The sequence below is a fragment of the Neopelma chrysocephalum genome, unplaced genomic scaffold, assembly GCF_003984885.1.
Source record: "Neopelma chrysocephalum unplaced genomic scaffold, ASM398488v2 Primary Assembly neopelma1_61, whole genome shotgun sequence".
In the NCBI taxonomy this organism is placed as follows: Eukaryota; Metazoa; Chordata; class Aves; order Passeriformes; family Pipridae; genus Neopelma; species Neopelma chrysocephalum.
The window spans coordinates 251923-271547 of NW_020897716.1; the positions used below are offsets into that span (position 1 = coordinate 251923).

General features: G+C 39.6%; 2 protein-coding genes across 2 annotated transcripts in view; one reads left to right on the forward strand and one right to left on the reverse strand.

Moving 5' to 3' along the window:
* The window catches only part of PRKD3 (protein kinase D3), a 43627-nt gene extending 31334 nt beyond the window's left edge, over positions 1-12293 (forward strand). The window contains exons 12-19 of the mRNA XM_027681596.1: positions 1682-1734; positions 2110-2182; positions 5110-5216; positions 5811-5972; positions 6412-6510; positions 7343-7610; positions 8502-8587; positions 9400-12293. Of these exons, the coding sequence (XP_027537397.1) occupies positions 1682-1734; positions 2110-2182; positions 5110-5216; positions 5811-5972; positions 6412-6510; positions 7343-7610; positions 8502-8587; positions 9400-9573 (1022 nt within the window). The 3' untranslated portion in view covers positions 9574-12293. The remainder of the gene's footprint in view (positions 1-1681; positions 1735-2109; positions 2183-5109; positions 5217-5810; positions 5973-6411; positions 6511-7342; positions 7611-8501; positions 8588-9399) is intronic.
* On the reverse strand, positions 12026-19566 carry NDUFAF7 (NADH:ubiquinone oxidoreductase complex assembly factor 7). Its single transcript, XM_027681639.1, is given in 11 exon segments — positions 12026-13189; positions 13579-13752; positions 14092-14235; positions 15047-15160; positions 15826-15884; positions 16370-16580; positions 17557-17667; positions 19060-19140; positions 19238-19358; positions 19360-19399; positions 19491-19566. Coding segments are annotated over 11 exon segments (1344 nt in total). The 3' UTR covers positions 12026-12976.
* Between the last annotated feature and the right edge of the window lie 59 nt (positions 19567-19625).

Sequence of the window (19625 nt, forward strand, 5' to 3'; positions counted from 1 at the left end):
TTCCAAAACAAGTATTTTTTCACATATAAATAATAACATTTCAGTGACATTCGTAGGGAATAGAACTGCAGGGGTAGATACCAAGAAGAAGTGTTTTAGCGTGTTTAGGACTGTAGAAGTATAAGAAACTGCTATGAGTTGGGGAGTGGCATTTACATATTCTTAGACAAGTCAAGTTGTTTTTTAAGCTCTCAGAAGCCCACAAAATATCCATTCGTTCCTCTTCTTCCTACACATTATGAACCATTAAATTTGTCCCAAGAGCCTTTCAGAAAATTAGACTTCAGTTAAAAAAAGTCCCAAGAGTCTCAAATATGTTCTTTTAAATGAAAATACCAAAAGGAGGAGGAAGACATTGCTAGTGCTCGAAATACTTGGAGCAGGGAATTTGTAATGTCAAAATGTCCACGGGACACTAACCAGTCACTCTATACCACATTCTGGCCAGGAAGTAGCTAGAAATGAGGATGCTCTTCCAATTTGACCCATGGGAAGGAACCTTTTCTAACTTTGTACCTGATGCTTGGGGTGGGATGTTTCTTTGTGGGATGTTTCGGAGCTCAAATGAGTTAGTAAGTTGTTTACCTGGTATAGATTATATATTGAATTGTGGCATTACTGACTTCTCCAGAAGTGACTGCTTTTCAGCCCTTACTCTTGCCTATTTCAGACACCAGAAAAATGGATTTATTTGGAAGGAGTGACTCAATCTTTACCTACCAGATATTTTGTGTTCTGTAGCCATCTGTGGAGAAGGGTTCAGTATGTTCTCTTTAAACAGTTTTAAAAACTGTATCTTCAGTTTCTAGTTACCTTGCTGCAGTTTGTGTTGACCTTAGGAACTTTTTTGCTCAACTTCTTTCTTGATAGATGATAGATGTCCATTAGTGTGAGACGCTTTGCTTTGGTCTTGGAAGTCAAAGGAGAGAGAAGCGTGTTTTCTGCCTTCCTTGGTATATCTCTTCTTGTCCATGCATCATAATGTAATGAAATCTTCATGTCAATGTCTGCTACAGACTGAAGAATTCTTTATCTGGTGCTTTTACTTACAAATTACATTTCCTGAATGTGCTCATGTATTCCAAGGATTGATATGCTTCTGTAGTTTACCTATTAAACAAGATTTTTATTTTTTTTTAACATTATGGGCTTTATTGCCTTTTTAATTATCGGTTCTTTTGTTACTTGATTTCCCTGATTTATTTCCTTTTCTTATGTTTTAATTCTGTATATCTTGGTGCCACAGAAAATAGGCAACCTGTATTTGACTATAAGGGATCTATCTGGTCTTCTTGCCTGTATTTTTCTATATTACTACCAGAAATCCTTGTTCATTTAATGAACTCTGATACGATTGCTGCATTACTGTTGCTTTTGGTTCTCCAGCTGTCTATTGTGTACACACTTGTACTGTTCTACTATTTTTGTAATCAATACAAAATACGATAGAACAAAAGTAGACAGACGATCCCAGCAAAACTCTCATGGTTATTTTTCTAATCCATCTGTAAAATATGAGTTTCAGGGTATGATGTTTCTGCAGAATAACAGTAAAAATCATTTCACCATGACTGGGTTAGAAGTCAGTAAAGGTTGTTGATTTTTCACTTCCCCCCTTCTTTTTACTAGAAGAAGTCTGTCCTTCCTGTTTACTTACTCAGTTTTATCTTCTTTATTGCAGAAGAGTTGTCTCTAAGCATCTCTGTTTCAAATTGCCAGGTCCAGGAGAATGTGGTGAGTCATGTGCATTGTATTATAGTCATATTTATTTATCTGGGCATTACAAAGTAATTGGTAGTAATGGTATCTGGCTCAGAAAACAACACCAGGGCACTGTAGCTAAAGAAGTCCATGTTACATGCAGGAAGCACTATTTACCTGCCACAGCTGTTAGTTTGTATGAAAATATCCCTGCTTATACTGCAGCTAAGTGGATCCTCTTCAGGAAAAGTTTCTTGTGTTTTCCCACTCCCTTCTGTGTAACGATGGTATCCTTTACAGAGTTTGATTATTGCCAAATATAAATACAGCTTAGCCAGTACTCACTAAAACAGTCCTGATCATTTTGATTACTTCTGATATTTGTGATTTCTTTTTTTCATACTTTAGGATATCAGCTCTGTGTACCAAATATTTGCCGATGAAGTGCTGGGTTCTGGTCAGTTTGGTATTGTATATGGAGGTAAATGGCATTATGTTCCATTATACATTTATGAAGGTAGAATGTCTGATAAAATTAGCCTTTTCATATTTACTTAGCTGTATCTGGAATGTCTAGGTGAAGTTTATCTTATTAAAAGTTTTGTTTGGATTACTTTGTCTTGTGTCTCTGCAGTTTTATGTACAGTATTTCTTACAATTAAATTTTTGCATTTACAGTTTTGCATTTGCATCATAATCAGTTCAGAGTACGCATTGCATATTAGTATTCAGTTAAATACAAAGCAATCCTATTCTGAATTTGGCCTTGGTTAATGATTTGTTGGTTTTTTTTTTTTTTAATTTGCAAATTCTAACACTGTTGTCTGTGTTATGCAGTATTAGAAGTCATGTATTTGGAGAGGCTGTCAGTTATACCTGTTTTGAATGACCTCTGAGAGATGTGGCCAAAAGCAATTAGAAAAACACATAGTTAAGGGTTTGACAGTATTTATGCAAACATATTATTGACAGATTTTGTGCAAACAAATTTCTGTCAGCAGGATAAATTAGAGAGAAGAATTCTTTGTCAAGAGCCTTGAAACCCAAACCTATGTTTCAAATGTATTTTATCACCTAGTTTTTAAAACTTCTATTACTAGAAATACATCATATGAACTGTTTCTATCTCTTTTTTTTTTTTCTTAATCTTGTTATATCTCAAGTGTTGAGAAAACCACAGACCATAAATCTGGAAAGAAAGAAAAAGTCATAAGTAATGATTTAAAAGTGGTAACTTTTCTGCTTCTGTCATGTTTCCTTTCTAGTCAGGAAGTACTGTGGCTGTGATTTTTCTGTGTGCCACTTGCATAGTTAGATACTTTATTACTCCTAAACTGCTTGATGGAGATACAGGTTGGTCTGGTTTTACATCACTCTCAAGAGAGGTCAGTTTTTTTCCCCACTGTATTTCTTAGAGCATAGTGTGAATCAAAGTGTGCTCCTTCTATTATGAATAGAAATGCACAAATGCAGACACTATTTTAATGGTTGGATTTTATTTCCAAATATATTCTTCTAAATTGCCTTGTAGATAAATCTTGTATTGGTATTTTGCATGATTCAGTGCTTATAAATGCTTGTAAGCATAATAAATACTTATGAAAAGCTTTCATTATATTATTTTTTTTTCCTTAATGAGGCATTAAAATATATAGGATATGCATACTTCTTAAGATAAAAGCACAGGCTGAAACAGTATGAAAAGAGAATATAAAAGACTATTGTTTTGCTGGCTCTTGCACACTGCTTAATTGTTGCTGCTGTCTGGGGAGATTAGATCTGGTAACTTCTAATATTGGCTTATCCCCACTTGTGTAGGCTTACTGATATAATGGTAGCAAAATCCTTATATTTAAACAAATAAAGGTAAAATTAAGTTGCTTTCATTGTTGTGGGGCTTTTCTTGTTGTTGTTGTGAGGGGTTTTTGTGTTCTCTATTCTCCACAAACATTTCCAAAATTGCAAATCAAGAAGCTATGTTTCACTGAGAACAGTTTCCCTCTACTTTTCCTACTTTTGTTAATTTGAAGAGTGTGAAAAATGGAAACAGAAAAAAACTATTCCTGACCATTTCTTACTGATGTAAAACTTGCACTGAAACCTGGTTGACTGTGTTTTGCTTAAGAAAAGGAATTTTCAAGCTGCTTTTCTGTTAGTCTTTCTTCATGTTTCATTTTTAGCTGTAGTCTAGCTTCTGTAGTTCAGCATTTTCTTAAATTGGTTGGTTTGCTTTACATTCTTTATCAGCCTAGCATTTGTCTTCTGTGTTTTGCATCTGTAATTGATGGTATTTCTGCTACGTTTCAATGTCCTTCATCCAGTGGACATAAACCCTTTATTCATGATGATGTTTAAGGCAAGTGCTTTAGTTGCTTGGCACAGCAACTTTGTGCCTTTCCTGTACCTGCCTAAGCCTTGGCCACCAGTACTGACTGCAGAGCAGCAGGGAAGGCCAGCTGGGTGGTTGGTGAGGCATAACTGTGCTCCCCATAGCAGTGCTGGTAGAACCCTCTGTGCCGCTTGCATTGTAGCTGTGTGTTGTCCCTTTTCCTAAAATGGCTTCCAAACCTTTCGCTGAGTAGGTAATGACTACTTTTTCTTTGGTGCAGACTTACTGTCCTGTATTAGTTTAGTATTAAATGTCTTAGATTACCAAGGTCTTCCAGTGTGTGATCCCATTAACCTCTCTGATGTGACTGTGATAGAAATCAGTTTAGAAGTTGTGAAGAAGCTGGGAGGCCTTTACAAGTACTCAGTCAGCCCTGGAAACAGCTTTCCTGCGTATTGCAGAATGCTTCTCATGTAGCTGATGCAGGTGGCAGCAAGGAATAGTATGTGGTGCTATGAGCATGGGTTTTTCTTACCACAACCTTTTAGAGCTTTTTGATCACATTACACTGCCCCTGGGTGTTAAAATGTCTTGTTACGCCTCAGGGCACATAATTACTGTCTCATTCCCATGGAGTATTAGGCATGTAATTTCCTGTGCATGTGGAGCCCATGAAAGTATGAAACCACTGGAGAAGGCTTGTAGATCTGTCTTCACTTTGGCCTTGAATTGTTTTTTTATTGCTTTTTTACAGAAAAGAGGCAATAATCTGTGGAGTATCTATTACTTGCTTGTGTGCAAGTTCCTTGCACAAGCAAAAACTTCACCTAATACATCTAATGTCAATGTGCGTACCTGACAGCAAAGTAGTAACTAGTTTAAATTTAATCTTCAGAACTCCTGTTGAGGCTGATCACTTCTTTTACTCATATGCCAATTTTCAATTTTAAGTGTAAATACAGTAATATTGTACGCTTGACAGAATATACTTATTTCCCCAAAAAGGAATTTCTGCTTTAATGTTTTATAACTATGAATTACTTCTACCTCTTGATGGCTGACATTGACTTTCTGTTTAGGAAAACATAGGAAGACTGGAAGAGATGTGGCTATCAAAGTAATTGACAAGATGAGGTTTCCAACTAAACAGGAAAGTCAGCTTCGTAATGAAGTAGCCATTCTCCAGGTATAAAAGTGTTTTTGCATAATACTGGAGTTTTGTCTCAAACCATTAATGAGATTTTTTGTTGTGTGTAAGCACTGTGAATTGTTTTTTAAATCTATGTGTGTGATTTCTGAGTACTTTTTAAGAGGGAGTCTTAAAAGAGCAGGATTTCCTGATTACTTGGTAGAGTTGATAACTTGGAGGTGGAACCTACCCCCTGTATGAGATCCACCAAAGACACGTATTTTGGCTCCATCTTGTCTCCCCTTGGTAGCAGGCAACTGTACTATTTTCTGCTGCCTTCCACTACTAGCTCCTCAATCTTTGACTGTTATTCGTACACTCGGTAGCTTGAGTACAGAACATGCATCAACTATTAAATTAATCATTATGGATAACTTCTGTTAAACAAATTAGTCTTAGTAGTTATAATTGGCACGTTTCATAGCTTGATGTTTGTTTCAGGCTAGTTTCTTGCATCAGACATCATGGGTTTTTTTTCACCTCTATCTCTGCACTTAACTGTTTTTTTATTTGTGGTGCAGCATTTCTTTGTAATTCAGGATATTTCATACTGTTTTATTTTAGTGATATACCTATGCTACTTTATTTTAGAATTTGCACCACCCTGGGATTGTGAACCTGGAATGTATGTTTGAAACCCCAGAACGGGTCTTTGTTGTGATGGAAAAGCTGCATGGGGATATGCTAGAGATGATTCTTTCCAGTGAGAAAAGTCGACTTCCAGAACGAATAACTAAATTCATGGTCACTCAGGTTGGCATTCAGTTTCTCTACTTTGAGAGGAAAGACTACATTTGGCTTTTGTAATTATGAGAGGATGGAATTTGGAGAAGGTTATTTAAGAGACAACACAGAGGGCTGCACATGTAATGAAAGTGGAATAAACATGGAAAGAACTTCAAATGTTAATGATGTTAATTTTTCCGGTCCTTCTTTCCTAAGACATAAGATTATGGGCATCTAAAGATGAATGTCAAAACAGTAAGTAGAGGAGGAGAAAAAAAGGGGTGGTGAAATAAAACCCATTGGTTCCAAGTCTTGATAGGCTGGAAAAAACAGTACTTGCACAGTATATAGGGGTTTGTTCTTGAGGACTATGTTGATATAAATTGCTGTATTGGTTAGTGTGTGTGTTGTTTGACACTTCTGATCTGCTTTAATATGTTCATAAAATGTTCTTTTGTTTTTGTAGATACTTGTTGCTTTGAGGAATTTACACTTCAAAAATATTGTGCACTGTGATTTAAAACCAGAAAATGTACTACTAGCATCAGCAGAACCATTCCCTCAAGTGAGTGAAGATTAAAAAGTACTGCTTTCATCATTTTTCATTGTTCTTTTCTAAAAGAAATATAGACATTGCAGCTTAAAAAGCAACCACTTGTGGGATTGTTCAACTGAGATGGCCTAGAATTACTTGAACTGCATGTATTATAGTTGTCTGTTTTTTTCCCTTCCGACCCCAAATGTCTTAAGTGCATTGCTCTTTCTTATACCTTAAGGAGGGCATATTAACTTGGGGTTAAGTGTTGGACTTGCTCTGGATCCTTTTATCTGTATGAGTGCCTGCTGTGTTCAAATTAAGGAACTGTTGCATAACTATGAACATTACAGCATTGCTGCACGCACCAGCTGTTGATGCTTTTTGCCTGGATGTTCTGTCCAGAGTTGGTTTGGTCTGAATTTGAGAATTGTTTGATTTCTATGTAGCTGAAGCCTCCAGCTTCAAGAATATGATTAAGAGGAATGTGATATGGCTGGGATTCATGTGTGTTTTTAACTTTGGTTCTGTGCCCTGTGAGGGTGTAGATTTACCTTTGAAACGAGGTGAGTTTGGAATCAAGTTTTTTGTCGTTATTTGCACGCTTGTGGCCATGTACTATGCAAACTGCCTCAGAGCCGAGGTTCATGCCTTGATCTGAAGCGTGGCTGATTCACAGTCTGCAAAACCAGCAGCCTAAAACCTTAACTGACTGGCTTACGCAGTGCTTTGTCTCTGTTTTGATGTGTACAATGTTTAAGTGATGGCAGAAAGGGTATCGAGTACCCATCTGGTCTCGGGCAGTAGCATGCTTTGAAGATGAAGCAGAGATTTCTCAGTGTAAAATATGTTTCTTTTGCAGGTGAAGCTGTGTGATTTTGGCTTTGCACGCATCATTGGTGAAAAGTCTTTCAGGCGCTCTGTGGTGGGGACTCCTGCTTATCTTGCCCCTGAAGTGCTCAGGAGTAAAGGTTACAACCGCTCCCTAGACATGTGGTCAGTAGGGGTCATTGTCTATGTGAGCCTCAGTGGTACATTCCCATTTAATGAAGATGAGGATATAAATGATCAGATTCAAAATGCAGCATTTATGTACCCACCAAATCCTTGGAAGGAAATTTCTAGTGAAGGTAAAGAAATTAATTTTCTCTGTAGAATGTTTTTATGGGAAGATAACACATTCAAATGCTTAAACCTCAAGGTTCAATCAGAAAAGAGTGTGTGAATTATTGGTAGTTTGAGTTTAGTAGACTATGCCAAAGTAGATAAATATGACCTGGCATACATTTCTGAAAGATAAATTGTTAAATATAATGCTTTAGATCATTTTCAGGGCAGGAGAGTTAATAGATTTAGCAAGAAAATTGAATTGCATGCATGAGGAGGGGGATGAATAACCTGAAACTTCCCAAAATTTCCAGTGAAAGGTTCAGTCGTGTGTGAGTATTTGCTGAATGCTGATCTCAAACCATACTTAATCTAAACTGTAAGTACTGAAACAGTTCAAAGTTGAATCTGGAATTTAGGTTTTGTGCATTAGCAAATATGGATTTAAATGTCAGGTCTGAACAATCTAGAAGTTTACAATGTTGTCCTCAAGCTCTCTAGTGCCAGCTTTGGTATTAGTAATGTATACACGACTAACACAGGTAGATATGGGAGGACATGTACAGAAGTGTACAATAGTGGAGGTACCTACATAATTGTGGAACACAGGATTATGCTTAAGCTTTTTCGGCACTTCTGAAAATTACTAAAATCAGTAGGGAAAAATATTAATGAATAACATAATAAAGCTTTTAGTGTTTCCATCAAAAATAGAGGGAAGCTTATCCCATACCTTTTTTGTAGTCTCATTTAACATAAGCAAATCTAAATATGAAATTCAAGAGCTTGGTTAAATTTAGAAGAGTTCAGAAGTATACACACGCACATAAAATTCATTTCCACTGCACTATGTGAATGATGACAGATAATTAGTATTTAAACAATACAATTTCTGTTTTGTTCTTCTTTGTCAGCCATTGATTTAATAAACAATTTGCTTCAAGTGAAGATGAGAAAACGTTTCAGTGTTGACAAATCCCTTAGTCACCCATGGCTACAGGTAAACCCATCTGCCTTTTTCATATGTTCATAATGAGGGAATAATGATTTTTTTGGCTGAAATCCTTCAGAGGCTGCTTCCATCACATTCTGCTAACAAGCATTCATGGAGGCTTAAGTATTTCTGGTTTTAGCTTTATGTGCTCCAGGATTCTGGAGCATTCATTGTCTTGTCTCTCCCACCCTTTACTTTCTGTCTGACACCAACATGGTTTTACTCTTTTGGCTCCTCCCCTGAATGTGGGCAGTGATGAGCGCAGGAAGCCCTGTGAAATCAGCATGGAGACAAACACTGTTTGTTCGGTGCTGAAGTGGACACACGGGCTGGTGTGTGCTGTAACTTGTAGTTGGTTTAGAACAGATCTGTTAGGAATGGAATTTATCTGCTGCTTTGAGCTGGGTTCCTTTCACAGTGGTTTCACAATACTGCATGCACATACCCATGAGGTTAAGAGGAAAATTCAAATTATTTTGAGAACAAACAATATTGGAATGAGTATAATTTCATGTATGTGTATATATACAATTAATAATAAAGGTAAATAGCCATCTTGTTACAAAAAGTTTTCATTATTTACAACCTTTACTAACCTATTTAATTTTGAACTACTCTTTGTGGACAATGCTGGGGTATTTTGTGGGGTGTTTGGGTTTGGTTTTCTTTTTTTTTTTTTTAATTGTTTAGACAGGTCTTGCTTGTATCTTGTGGCTTTTTATACTAAAGTAGAGACAAACTGCAGAATTTATTTGTGGGAATGTTGTGCTGCTGTTTCTTAAAAATGCTTCCTTAAATAAATCTCTTTTGTTCCTTAGGATTATCAGACTTGGCTTGACCTCAGAGAATTTGAAACCCGCATTGGAGAGCGTTACATTACCCACGAGAGTGACGATGCACGCTGGAAAGAACACGCTTACGAGCACAACCTCGAGTACCCCCAGCATTTCATTATGGCTCCTAATCCAGATGACATGGAAGAAGACCCTTGATTTATTCATTATGTTAAATTGCAGCAAAGAAGGATGCTCCAGACAGAAACTGAAGATAAGTTTTGGAACAGCTATTGGTCTTTCCAAATGCTGTATGCATAGTTGGGTGTAAAGCCCCAGAGGATCCTGCATTGACATGGGAATAGACTGTCGTCTGACAAGCTTTTCTCCATCTCCGCCTTTAACTATGAGTAGTTACTGGACAGTGGGATAAGCCCTGTTGGGTAACATTTCACTCAGCTGGGTGGCTACAAAGCCATCTCTGAGGTGTAATGTGTACAGGTTGAATGGTTTCTGTGTTTTTCAAGGATTCTTGTTTTTTTTCATAGCCTACGCAATAGGAGTTTTGTAATAGTTTTCTAATCCCTATTTACTAGGCCATAGAGGACTGTTTTCTGTTACTTAGATACATTTCCCATTTCCTAAACTGTGGATGTTGAAAAGAGACTCTAAAAAGAAATCGGTGCAGAATATCTTGGCTAAAGCACTACATGGTGGTTTAGTCAAATACAGCTTTGTAGATGAAGGAATAATTTGCTGCTGTTAAGACAGTTAAATATGTGTGTCTTTGCCCTAATTGAACTTTCTCCAGATAAAAAAACCCCAAACCCATAACTTCTTACATTCCTCTTGAAATGCTGGGTGACAATCTAAGGAGATGACAATCAAAGCTATGCTAGTCCTTTATTTTGTCTGTTAAAGCAATAAGCCACAACAGTGTGCTGCTGTGCAAGGCTGGCACGTGTAGTTGATACACACCAAAGGCATTTTGCCTTAAAACTTCACAAGTCAGGCACAGAGAGCACACAAGACTTGATGTAGCATATCCTTTCACTCTGGAAGACCAGCTTCTAGCAGAAGGATGTGGAAAAATAGGGAAAAATGCATGCAGCTTTCTTCCGTTGTTTTGAGTAATTAGATTTTTAAATTTTTCTAATATTTTTCTAATTTTTTTAAGGTTCCTTGGAGTTACATCAAGAGTAGTTTGTAGCCTGCTAGCTTGTATCTTAACTCTGCTCAAAACCTAGGAGTAACAGTGGATACATCACCTGTTGCTTCTGCCAGGGCAGCTGGATTGTAGGAGAAAGGACTTGCCTTCCCACCTTAACCTGCAAGCCCCTCCCATCCTTTTTATGGTGTCCAGTGCTGTTTGAGCTGAATGAAGAATCTGAAACCAACTCCTAACTCAGTTTTTTTATGCAGATGCCTCAGTTGAAGAACTCCCAACCACTTGTTGGACTTGTAGCACAATACAGCAGTGTTCTTTGGAAATGATTCCCTTGGAGAACAGTTCAAGTTCATGGTGTTTCAAAGAAGTCTGGGGCCACGAATGATAAATGCAAATAGAAGAGGGGTTTTTTTGTCCTATTTTAAAAAACAGAAAGGGTGAAATCTTTATCTTTGTGCGGGATAACAGCATTGTGCTGCTGGAAGGTGCAGGATGGCTGTACATACCACTGATACGCCAAGCTGCTTAACTGGAGCTTGGTTGGAAGTACTTATAAAATACTGATAACAGGCTTGAACTGCAAAGTCAGTTAGAGGATTTGGGGTATCTCCTCTCTCCTACAAAGATTTTCTTTTTTGTTTCTGTGTAGATAAGTATTTTTTTTCTATTGTTGTTATTCAGGTAAGGAAACAGGTGAGCTGACTTTATAAGTTGTTAGATAAAATGTTATGTAGTTATTTCAGGGCTGGCAGCTGCTTGTGATAGCAGTGACCTGGAAGTAAAGTCAGTGGCAATTGCAGAAGTATATGCCCACAGGTAGGTTTGGGTCTTTAACCCACCTTTTCCCTTCCTATTGCCCTTAATCTTTAACTGCCACTGCATTTTGGAGGCTGAGCTCTGGCTTCTTAACCCTGTTGGGGAGGGTTTCAGGACTGATTCTTCAAAGAGGCACGATTTTTGGAACCAGAGCAGTAACCTGTGATGTTGGTAGTCTGGCATTTGCCCAGGCTTGGCAAGGGAAGCAGTGCTGTTTTTCAACTTCCACTGCTCAAGTGACCAAATTTCAGTGAAGCCATTGCTATCTTCCATCCTAACTGTAATAATGTAGATACAGTTTGGTTTTAAACTTCAGATTTAATACTTGAGCTGTCACTTCAGTTTACCTGTGGTTTTTTTGTTGTTTGTTTGTGTTGTTTTAAGGGAGGAAATAAAGCCAGCTCAGTCACTTGAAAAAGCACAACAGGAATAGAGGAAGGAGGGGACAACAATGAAGTAGAAGGCCTGGCTGATGTCTCTCCCCATGAAGTCTGCTCTGCTTCAAAATATTATAGGAGCTATTTATTCTTCAAGTTGTATTAAAATAAAAATAATGCTGTTGGCCTTTGGAGGAGATTGCCTGATCATATATGCAGACTTATGGGGCCAGACAATAGAAGCCACAAGCAGCTAATAGTCAAGAAACCAAAAAATCAGACATACATTAGGAATAAACTTTCTTCAGAGTAGTAAAAATAGCTGAGTTTTTTATTCCCTTTTTTCTACCTTTACTGCAAACTTTGACAGCAGTGGGTTACAGTGTTTAATACCCTTATCCCTAGATGAATTAAGTTGCATTCATTCAAGCAATAGTGCTATGGTGATGCTAGGAAAAAAGCTCATGTAAAATTTATAGCCTCAAAAGGACACTGTCAAGTACTTTTATATTTTTATACATCCCATTGTTTGTAAATATCCTCTGATAAGCTTGAAAATAAAATTTATTTCCCTATCAGTCTTGTTCTTTTTATTTACATGAATTATCTCACCTATCAGATGTTCTTAGAAGTAAATACTTGCTTGTTTGTGGATTTGACATTAGATATGCCTTGCTCTGGGAATTCTGTTAGCAGTAACTTCTTTTGCATGCATCCTGTCACCATTCTCTTTATAAAAATATTTTCAAGGCACCTTGATTTTATTCAAGTACAAAAGCTGAGTACATTTAAAGACTCCTTAGCACATCTGTTTGCTACTGACAAGTTCTGATTCACTAGTCAATACTTCACTCAGCTCTATCCTATGACCCCCAAAACATTGTTTGTTCTCTGTTCTGTGTGTGCTGGTTTCTGTATGAGCAGTGTTTTATTACCACTTATACTGCTTTGAGTAGGTCAGTCAGGAGGTTTACTGTGCTGCACTAGATTTCCTCTGAAATAGCACTCCCTACCAAAATGTGGCTGGGCCTTGACGCATAGATCGGTTTGAGAAAATTGCCTGAAGAAGGTGATACTTACCTGCTTTCAGTTCAAAGATACTTAGTTCTTACCTTACTGCATATATGTTAATTACATTATTGCAAAACATTTAGTATGTAAAACCATAAAATGCATTCCTTTTACTGGGATTTGTTTTTCAAATTTAACAGGATGTTATTGAAAACTACTGCTATCAGACATTTTGCTGTAGTATTTGAAATTACTTCAATAAGAGTTCATTAAATCCAGCAACAGGTGGTAAGGGAGACTTCGATTCTGGCTTATCTTTCTTGTCAAGATGTACAAGTCTGTGGTGAGGCAGCAGGGCAAAAAAGTTAAAGCAGTCCCCCATGTTCTCAGGATTCATCAGCATATCGTAGCTGTGAAGTAACTGCTCACGAGTTGCTGTGTCACGTGAATTCTGCAAGAGCACCTGACAAAAAAAAAAAGAGAATGTAGGTTACAGCTCTTCCTGCTTTCCTATAAATTCCCACATACCTGCAATCCCTTTTGCATCCTTTTCACTTACATTAATTAACAGTGCTGTAATGGTTGGTGGAACTGGTGAGATCACTGGTGGTGCTACATACATCCATGTATGAGTTAAGCTTTGCATTAAATGCTCCTAAATATAATATGATCAGTTTACTTCCAGGGATCCTGAGTAACTTATGTCTAGGAGAAGCAACTTTTTGATCTCCCATCTATGTGTTATTTTGAACAACTTCATTTTAAAATCAGATGTTTATAAAAGCTCTCTTGCTGCTTGAAAGTACTGTCTGTGGATTAGGAGAGTTTATGTACCTGTAAGCACAATCGTACCTGCAACCGGAGGTCAATGCCCATGTTTTTTAAAAACTCCCGCTGTTTTATGGGGCCTAATGTAGTTGTTCTGTCCTGTGTCATCTTTCGAAGATAGCTGAAATCAACATCTGCTGTCAGGTCTGCTGTGCCTGGAGCGCTCAGCACATCGTGAAGTTTGTGATTCCGGAAACCCTGAAAAATTAAATTGGAAGATTATACTCAGCTGTAGTCCAGCTGTCACAGTTGGGGCCAGCAAAAACTAAGCTGTGCATTTGAGGGGTGAGAATAGCAAATTATACATGGAAAATTTGAGATAAATGTAGCGAGGGCTCAGATTATCCTCTTCCATCTGACAGAAACCCTTGTGAGTACAGATTAAATAAGAATTACTCATTTTTATGACTGCGGCATAATGCAGTTTTTGCTATTACGTTCACCTAAGAACTTTCTCTTACAAGAACCTAATGATCAAAGGGACAAATAAAAGATAACAGAGTATTTTGGCTTCTTATTTGAGGGTAAATGACTTACCCGGAAGGTGTCAGTTTTGGTTCCATCATGGCCATAATCCGCAACCAGTGCAGCCCCACCATCCTTCTCTATACGACAGGCAAGCCTCTGGATGATGACACCAGCCTCAGGACACACTTCCACATGATCTCTCATTTCTTCTGGCTAGTGCAGAGTTCAGAGACCAAAACACCTGTATTAGCAGATAAGTACAGGGCAAGAGTTCTTCACACTTGATGTCTTGGGACTGAGGTACAGGGGGGTATTCTAGGCTACCTACAGCTTGAGCTAGTTTTTGCTATCAGTCATTTTCAATGAATGCTGGATTTCAGTCACCTCTTCTGTAGTAACCTGTAGTCCAAGAAAAATTTTTCTACCAATTAAGAATACCTGCATCAGGTGAAACCTCCTTACTGTGGTACTGAAAGAATGAAAATAGCTCTTCAGCTGTGGATACCCTTCAAAGAGGTGTTCCTGTGTGAAATTTTGTAGTTGGTTTTGATCTCCAGTACTTCATTTTATAACTTTGAGTATCCAGTGAACTTCAGGAAAAAAACCACTCATAGACCTTTTCCATTAAAGGTCAGTGTAGCACAGAAGCACCCAGCTGCATGCAGCAGTAGCATGCAGCAGGCTGAGAGCCTGGCTGGGGCAGGGCCACTGCTGAGATGGGGATGTGACACATGCAGTGCAGAACTCTCCCTTGTCACTTGCTGCCTCAGTTTGCTCTCTCAAGCATTTTGTGTGTTCAAGCTCTGATTTTGCAGAGTTGGGTAGATGTGTTATTTCTGTGCTATATTTTCACAGCATGCAAAATAAAATGCTTGTGGAAATTTTGCAGAACGGAAATAAGCTCTATTTACTCGTTTGTAGACTGAGAGCCCTCCTCTTGCTATTAAGGTAATTGAGAAGCAGTAAATGTACTTGAAAGAGTCAGTAAAAGTGTAAGTATGAGCTCTGGTAGGCATAAACTCACTTGGATGAAGTTTTCTGTCGCAGGGGTGCTGGATGGTGACAGGACAAACCGCAGCTGGTCAGGAACTTCTGGATCTATATCAACCAGCACTTCCCGCCAGCCTTTCTCAGTTCTCTGTTTAACAAGCCCAAAGTACTCATTTTACATTCTAATGGGTACCACAGCATCTTGTTTATTTGATTGAACTAATATGTCAAGCATTTTCAGAAATGTTTTAAGAACACAATATGCTATTAAAACCAATTACTCATCCTATTTAATTCCAGTAACTGCTCTAGAAAAAGCTTGTGGTAGAGTCTCATCTGCAGAGCCAACAAACACAGGTTTAATGACACTTAAAAGGAATGAATGATGCTCTGAAGAAAAATGTTGCCTCTTCTATCCACAGTGCAATGTTTAACTTATCAAAATAAAATAATTCATTCTACCAGAGATTTTTCATAAACTAATTTCTTCTGAATCATAACCAGCCTCTATTAGCTACTCTCATTGCCATTTAAACGAAAGTCCTTCAGTCTTTTGTTAGTAGTGCTAGAGAAAATCATGTGGAAATTAATAACTTCGTTAATGTAACATCCGAAATAAAAAACACAACACTTTCAGCATTATTTCAGCAGAAAGAAATCCTTAGCTTTCTACAAGTTTCTCCATTCATCAGCGTTCCATTTTATTAGCAGAGACAGTACATATGTCTAATTTGGCACCCTAATTCTGTTCTTCCTCAAAGGGAAAAAGTGTTTGAGCAGATGGTCACAATTACAATAATAATCTTGCTATACCTGAAATTTATGTATTGGCAAGGCATCAAAGAACTCATGTGCTAGGTAAAAGCTGTAACCTGGGGGAAGGTAAAAAAAGAATGCATTAAATTATTTATGCTTCCGTAGCAGCTTCCAGTTGAAAATTAATTTTTTAAATGATTTTAAATGAATTAAGCTAATTAATGTGGTTGTGAAATAATTACTTCCAGCTTGGATACATCAAAGACAGTATTTCTACAGCTAGTTCTAGTTTCCAGTCCATGAATTTTAGATCGCTATGTCATGAAAGGAAATTCAGGCAAAGCCAGTGAATGGTTTTCTATGAAAAGAAAACATCAGAAAATGAAATTGGATAGCTATCCCCAAATGAAGGTAGGCAGAATAGGTTGCAGTTATGAAAATGAGTCAATATCCTGCCTCAGGCTTGTACAAGTAAGAGCAAATATGTATTTTTAACTACTTTTCTGTGCAGTGTGAAGGATAGAAGAGATGCCCTCTGTCATCAAAAGCTGCATATGAAGGAAGGACACCATCCCTTTAATGAGGTGTTCAAGCTCCTTACCTGATGGCACATCTTGAATGTCTCTGTACCAAAAAATGGGAATTCCAGTCTTGCTAATGCCTTTCATGTAAACAGACTCGTCCTTGGGGCTTGGTTGCATCTTCCCTCCTGTCAGCATCCGTGCTTGAACCTCGCCGAGTTTGGGACTCACTTCTACCAGGTGAACAGAGACATCACATTTACTAAGTACAGAGGAGAGCTGGTTGAAGACCTATAAAGGCAGATCAGTTCTATTAGCCACAGTCTTGTGCAGTGTACATTAAAGGCTTAAGTATTAACCTTTCATCTCATTACTGACAGTCAAGATGAAAAATTTATTTGGCTTTCTGTTTAGTAAAACAGCCTCAGTAAAATAGACTGCATTGTCCTCCTTCAGAAGGAAGTGAAGTGGGAATTTCTTCATATATTTTAATAAAAGCTGCTATGCTTCTAGTAAAGTTGGCAAAACACAGCACATATTACATGGCTGTAAGGACAACATGAAATGCTAATTGGAACAGTAATAGCAGCTCCTCTAAGATCTGCAGAGAGTTTAACATTAGGAGAAAAATGGTTCAGTTTTCACTGACACCATAAATAAGTGTTCAATATCCCACTGTTCTTATTATTCATTAACATATGTAAATAAAATAAAAGTTCTTCTGAGGTACTAAATCCCATTAGCGATCTGTTTATGAATCAGCAGTATTTTAATTGACGGCCGTGCAAGCACAACTGAACACAAAGGGTTAATTCAAAAGAAATAAGCCCCCAAAATCCCCAAAAGAGCTAATACAATTTCACTCCTCTGTTACTGTTCTCCCTCCCTTCTTCCTATTCCTTGCACTGAGGCCTCCATCCCAGTTACACACAGCTCCTAAATGCTTTCCAGTTTGGATAACGGTTTCCTACTCAGAAGTAATTTGTAATGGAATATTCCTGCCCTCCCCTTCTATCAAGTGGTGTTTGGAAGATCACACGCATGCCCATGCAGTGGGCACACAATGGCCTGTGTTCCGCTTCTGAATGAGAGACCTGGTGTCTCAGAAACACACATCTATTTCAATTTGAGTCTGAGCTGCAAACCTGACTGAAGTGATTTGGTTACTAGGGAAGGTTAAACCCTGACAGCAAAACATCATTCCTTCAGATTTCACAGTAGCCAGGGAATAAAGCCAGAAACAAAAATATGAACAGTTTTCACCTACCCGTAATATATCCTCAGTAAGGGTGCCCCTCCCTGGGCCCAGTTCCACCAGCTGGAAGGTGTTAGGTTTGCCCATGGCCATCCATTCACTAATATACCATATTCCTATTAACTGTCAGTGAGAAACAACACAAAGGGTTACAGTAGTAACTTCAGAACTTGTGGAAAGTGATACCTGCCTTTTGTCTGATAATAAGTAAGATAATACGGCGACATTCTCTCACCACATTTCAAAGTTAAGAATAATAATGATACATAACTTCATGCTCTTCTCTTTAAATAATTAAATTGATGATTGTTTGCTGTCAGCCCAACAGAAGCAACTCTTCATCAGTAAATGCGGGGACTCTGTTCTGGCTGAAGCAAGAACTTTTACTTAAGGCTCAAATGCAGGTCACTGCCCAGGTGCCTCTGAACAACTGTTCTTCACAACAGTGCATTTACCAAAGTGTTAACAAGAACAGCATTCAGTGCATCTTCACTACTGAAAACGAAACACAAACCAGAGTCAGCCAGACCGAACTCTGGAAATTATTTTTGAGGAGAATTTTCACAGTGGGAAACCACCATAACTCTATTTATTTATAAACAAGTTCCATATGAAAGTAAGTGTTAATAATCACAGACTGTGTTTCAGACTATACACATGAAAGGACTTTCAGTAAAACACCCCTTCCACCCTCAGAACCAATTTTGATTTTGGGAAATAACTTGAAGCTTATTAATGCTACCCAAGTATTTTGACATTGGTAAGGTACCAGAACACTGGCCTGGAAATCACAGAATGTGTAAAGTTGGAAGTGACCACATCTAGTCCAACCTCCCTGCTCAAGCAGGGTCCTCCTACAGCACATGGCACAGGATTGTGTCCATACAGTTCTTGAATATCCCCAGTGAGGGAGACCCCACAACCTCTTTGGGCAATCTGTTCCAGTGCTCGGTCACTGCACAGTAAAAAAGTTCTTCCTCATGTTAAGATGGAACTTCCTGTGCATCAATTTCTGGCCTTTGCCTCTTGTCCTATTGCTCAGCACGACTGAGAAGAGCCTGGCTCCATCCTCTTGATACTCTCCCTTCAGATAGTTACAGACACTGATAAGTCCCCTCTGTTGTCTCTTTTTAAGGAAGAGGCTGAACAGGCCCAGGTCTCTCAGCCTTTCCTCGTAAAAGAGATGCTGCAGTCCCTTAATTATCTTTGTTGCCCTCCACTGGACCGACACCAGGAGCTCCATGCCTCTCCTGTACTGAGGAGTCCAGATCTGGACACAGCACTCCAGATAGAAGCTCATCAGGACAGAGAAGTGGGCAGGATCACCTCCCTTGACCTGCTGGCAACGCTCTTCCTGATGCATCCTAGGATAGCACTGGCCTTGTTGGCCACCGGGGCACACTGCTGGCCCAGGGACAGCTTGTTGTCCACCAGGACCCCAGCCAGTCCTGCGGGGACAAGGCAGACAAACAAACAAACAAGCAAAATCACTCAGGACGCGCGGAACTGCGTTACCTCTCCGAACACCTGACTTATTTCAGGCGAGGTGATGAAGTCCCCGCTCTCGCCGATGCCGCCGCGGCGGGTGTAGTAACCCTGGGGGGGACAGAGAGGGGAGAGGGGCCGGGGCCGCGGTGAGCGGCGGGGCTGGGGCACAGCCCCCCCGGGCCGCCCCGGCCCGTTCCCGGTGCACCTGTGCGGGGTTGGTGAGCGCCTCCCGCATGTACTCGGCCACCGTCACGGGCCCGCTGGCCCGCAGCTTGCGACACAGGTGCCGCAGCAGCGCCCCGTCCTCGCCGGCCGCCGCCGCCGCCTCGCCCCCCCGCGCCCGAGCACAGCCGCGCCGCCGCCGGAGCTGCGGGGAGAGCAGGGAGAGAAGGGGCTCAGCGGGGCGGCCCCGGGAGGAGCGGCAGGGAGAAGTGCGGAGGGGGAGAGGCGGCGCTCACCGTGGGGCGGGGCCGGGGCGCGGGGGAGCCGCCGGCGGCCGGACAGGAGCGCGCGGCGCGCCAGCAGCAGCACCATGGCGGCGGCTCCCGGTTCTCCCGCTCCTCCCTCGCGTTCCTCCTCCTCCCGGGTCCCGG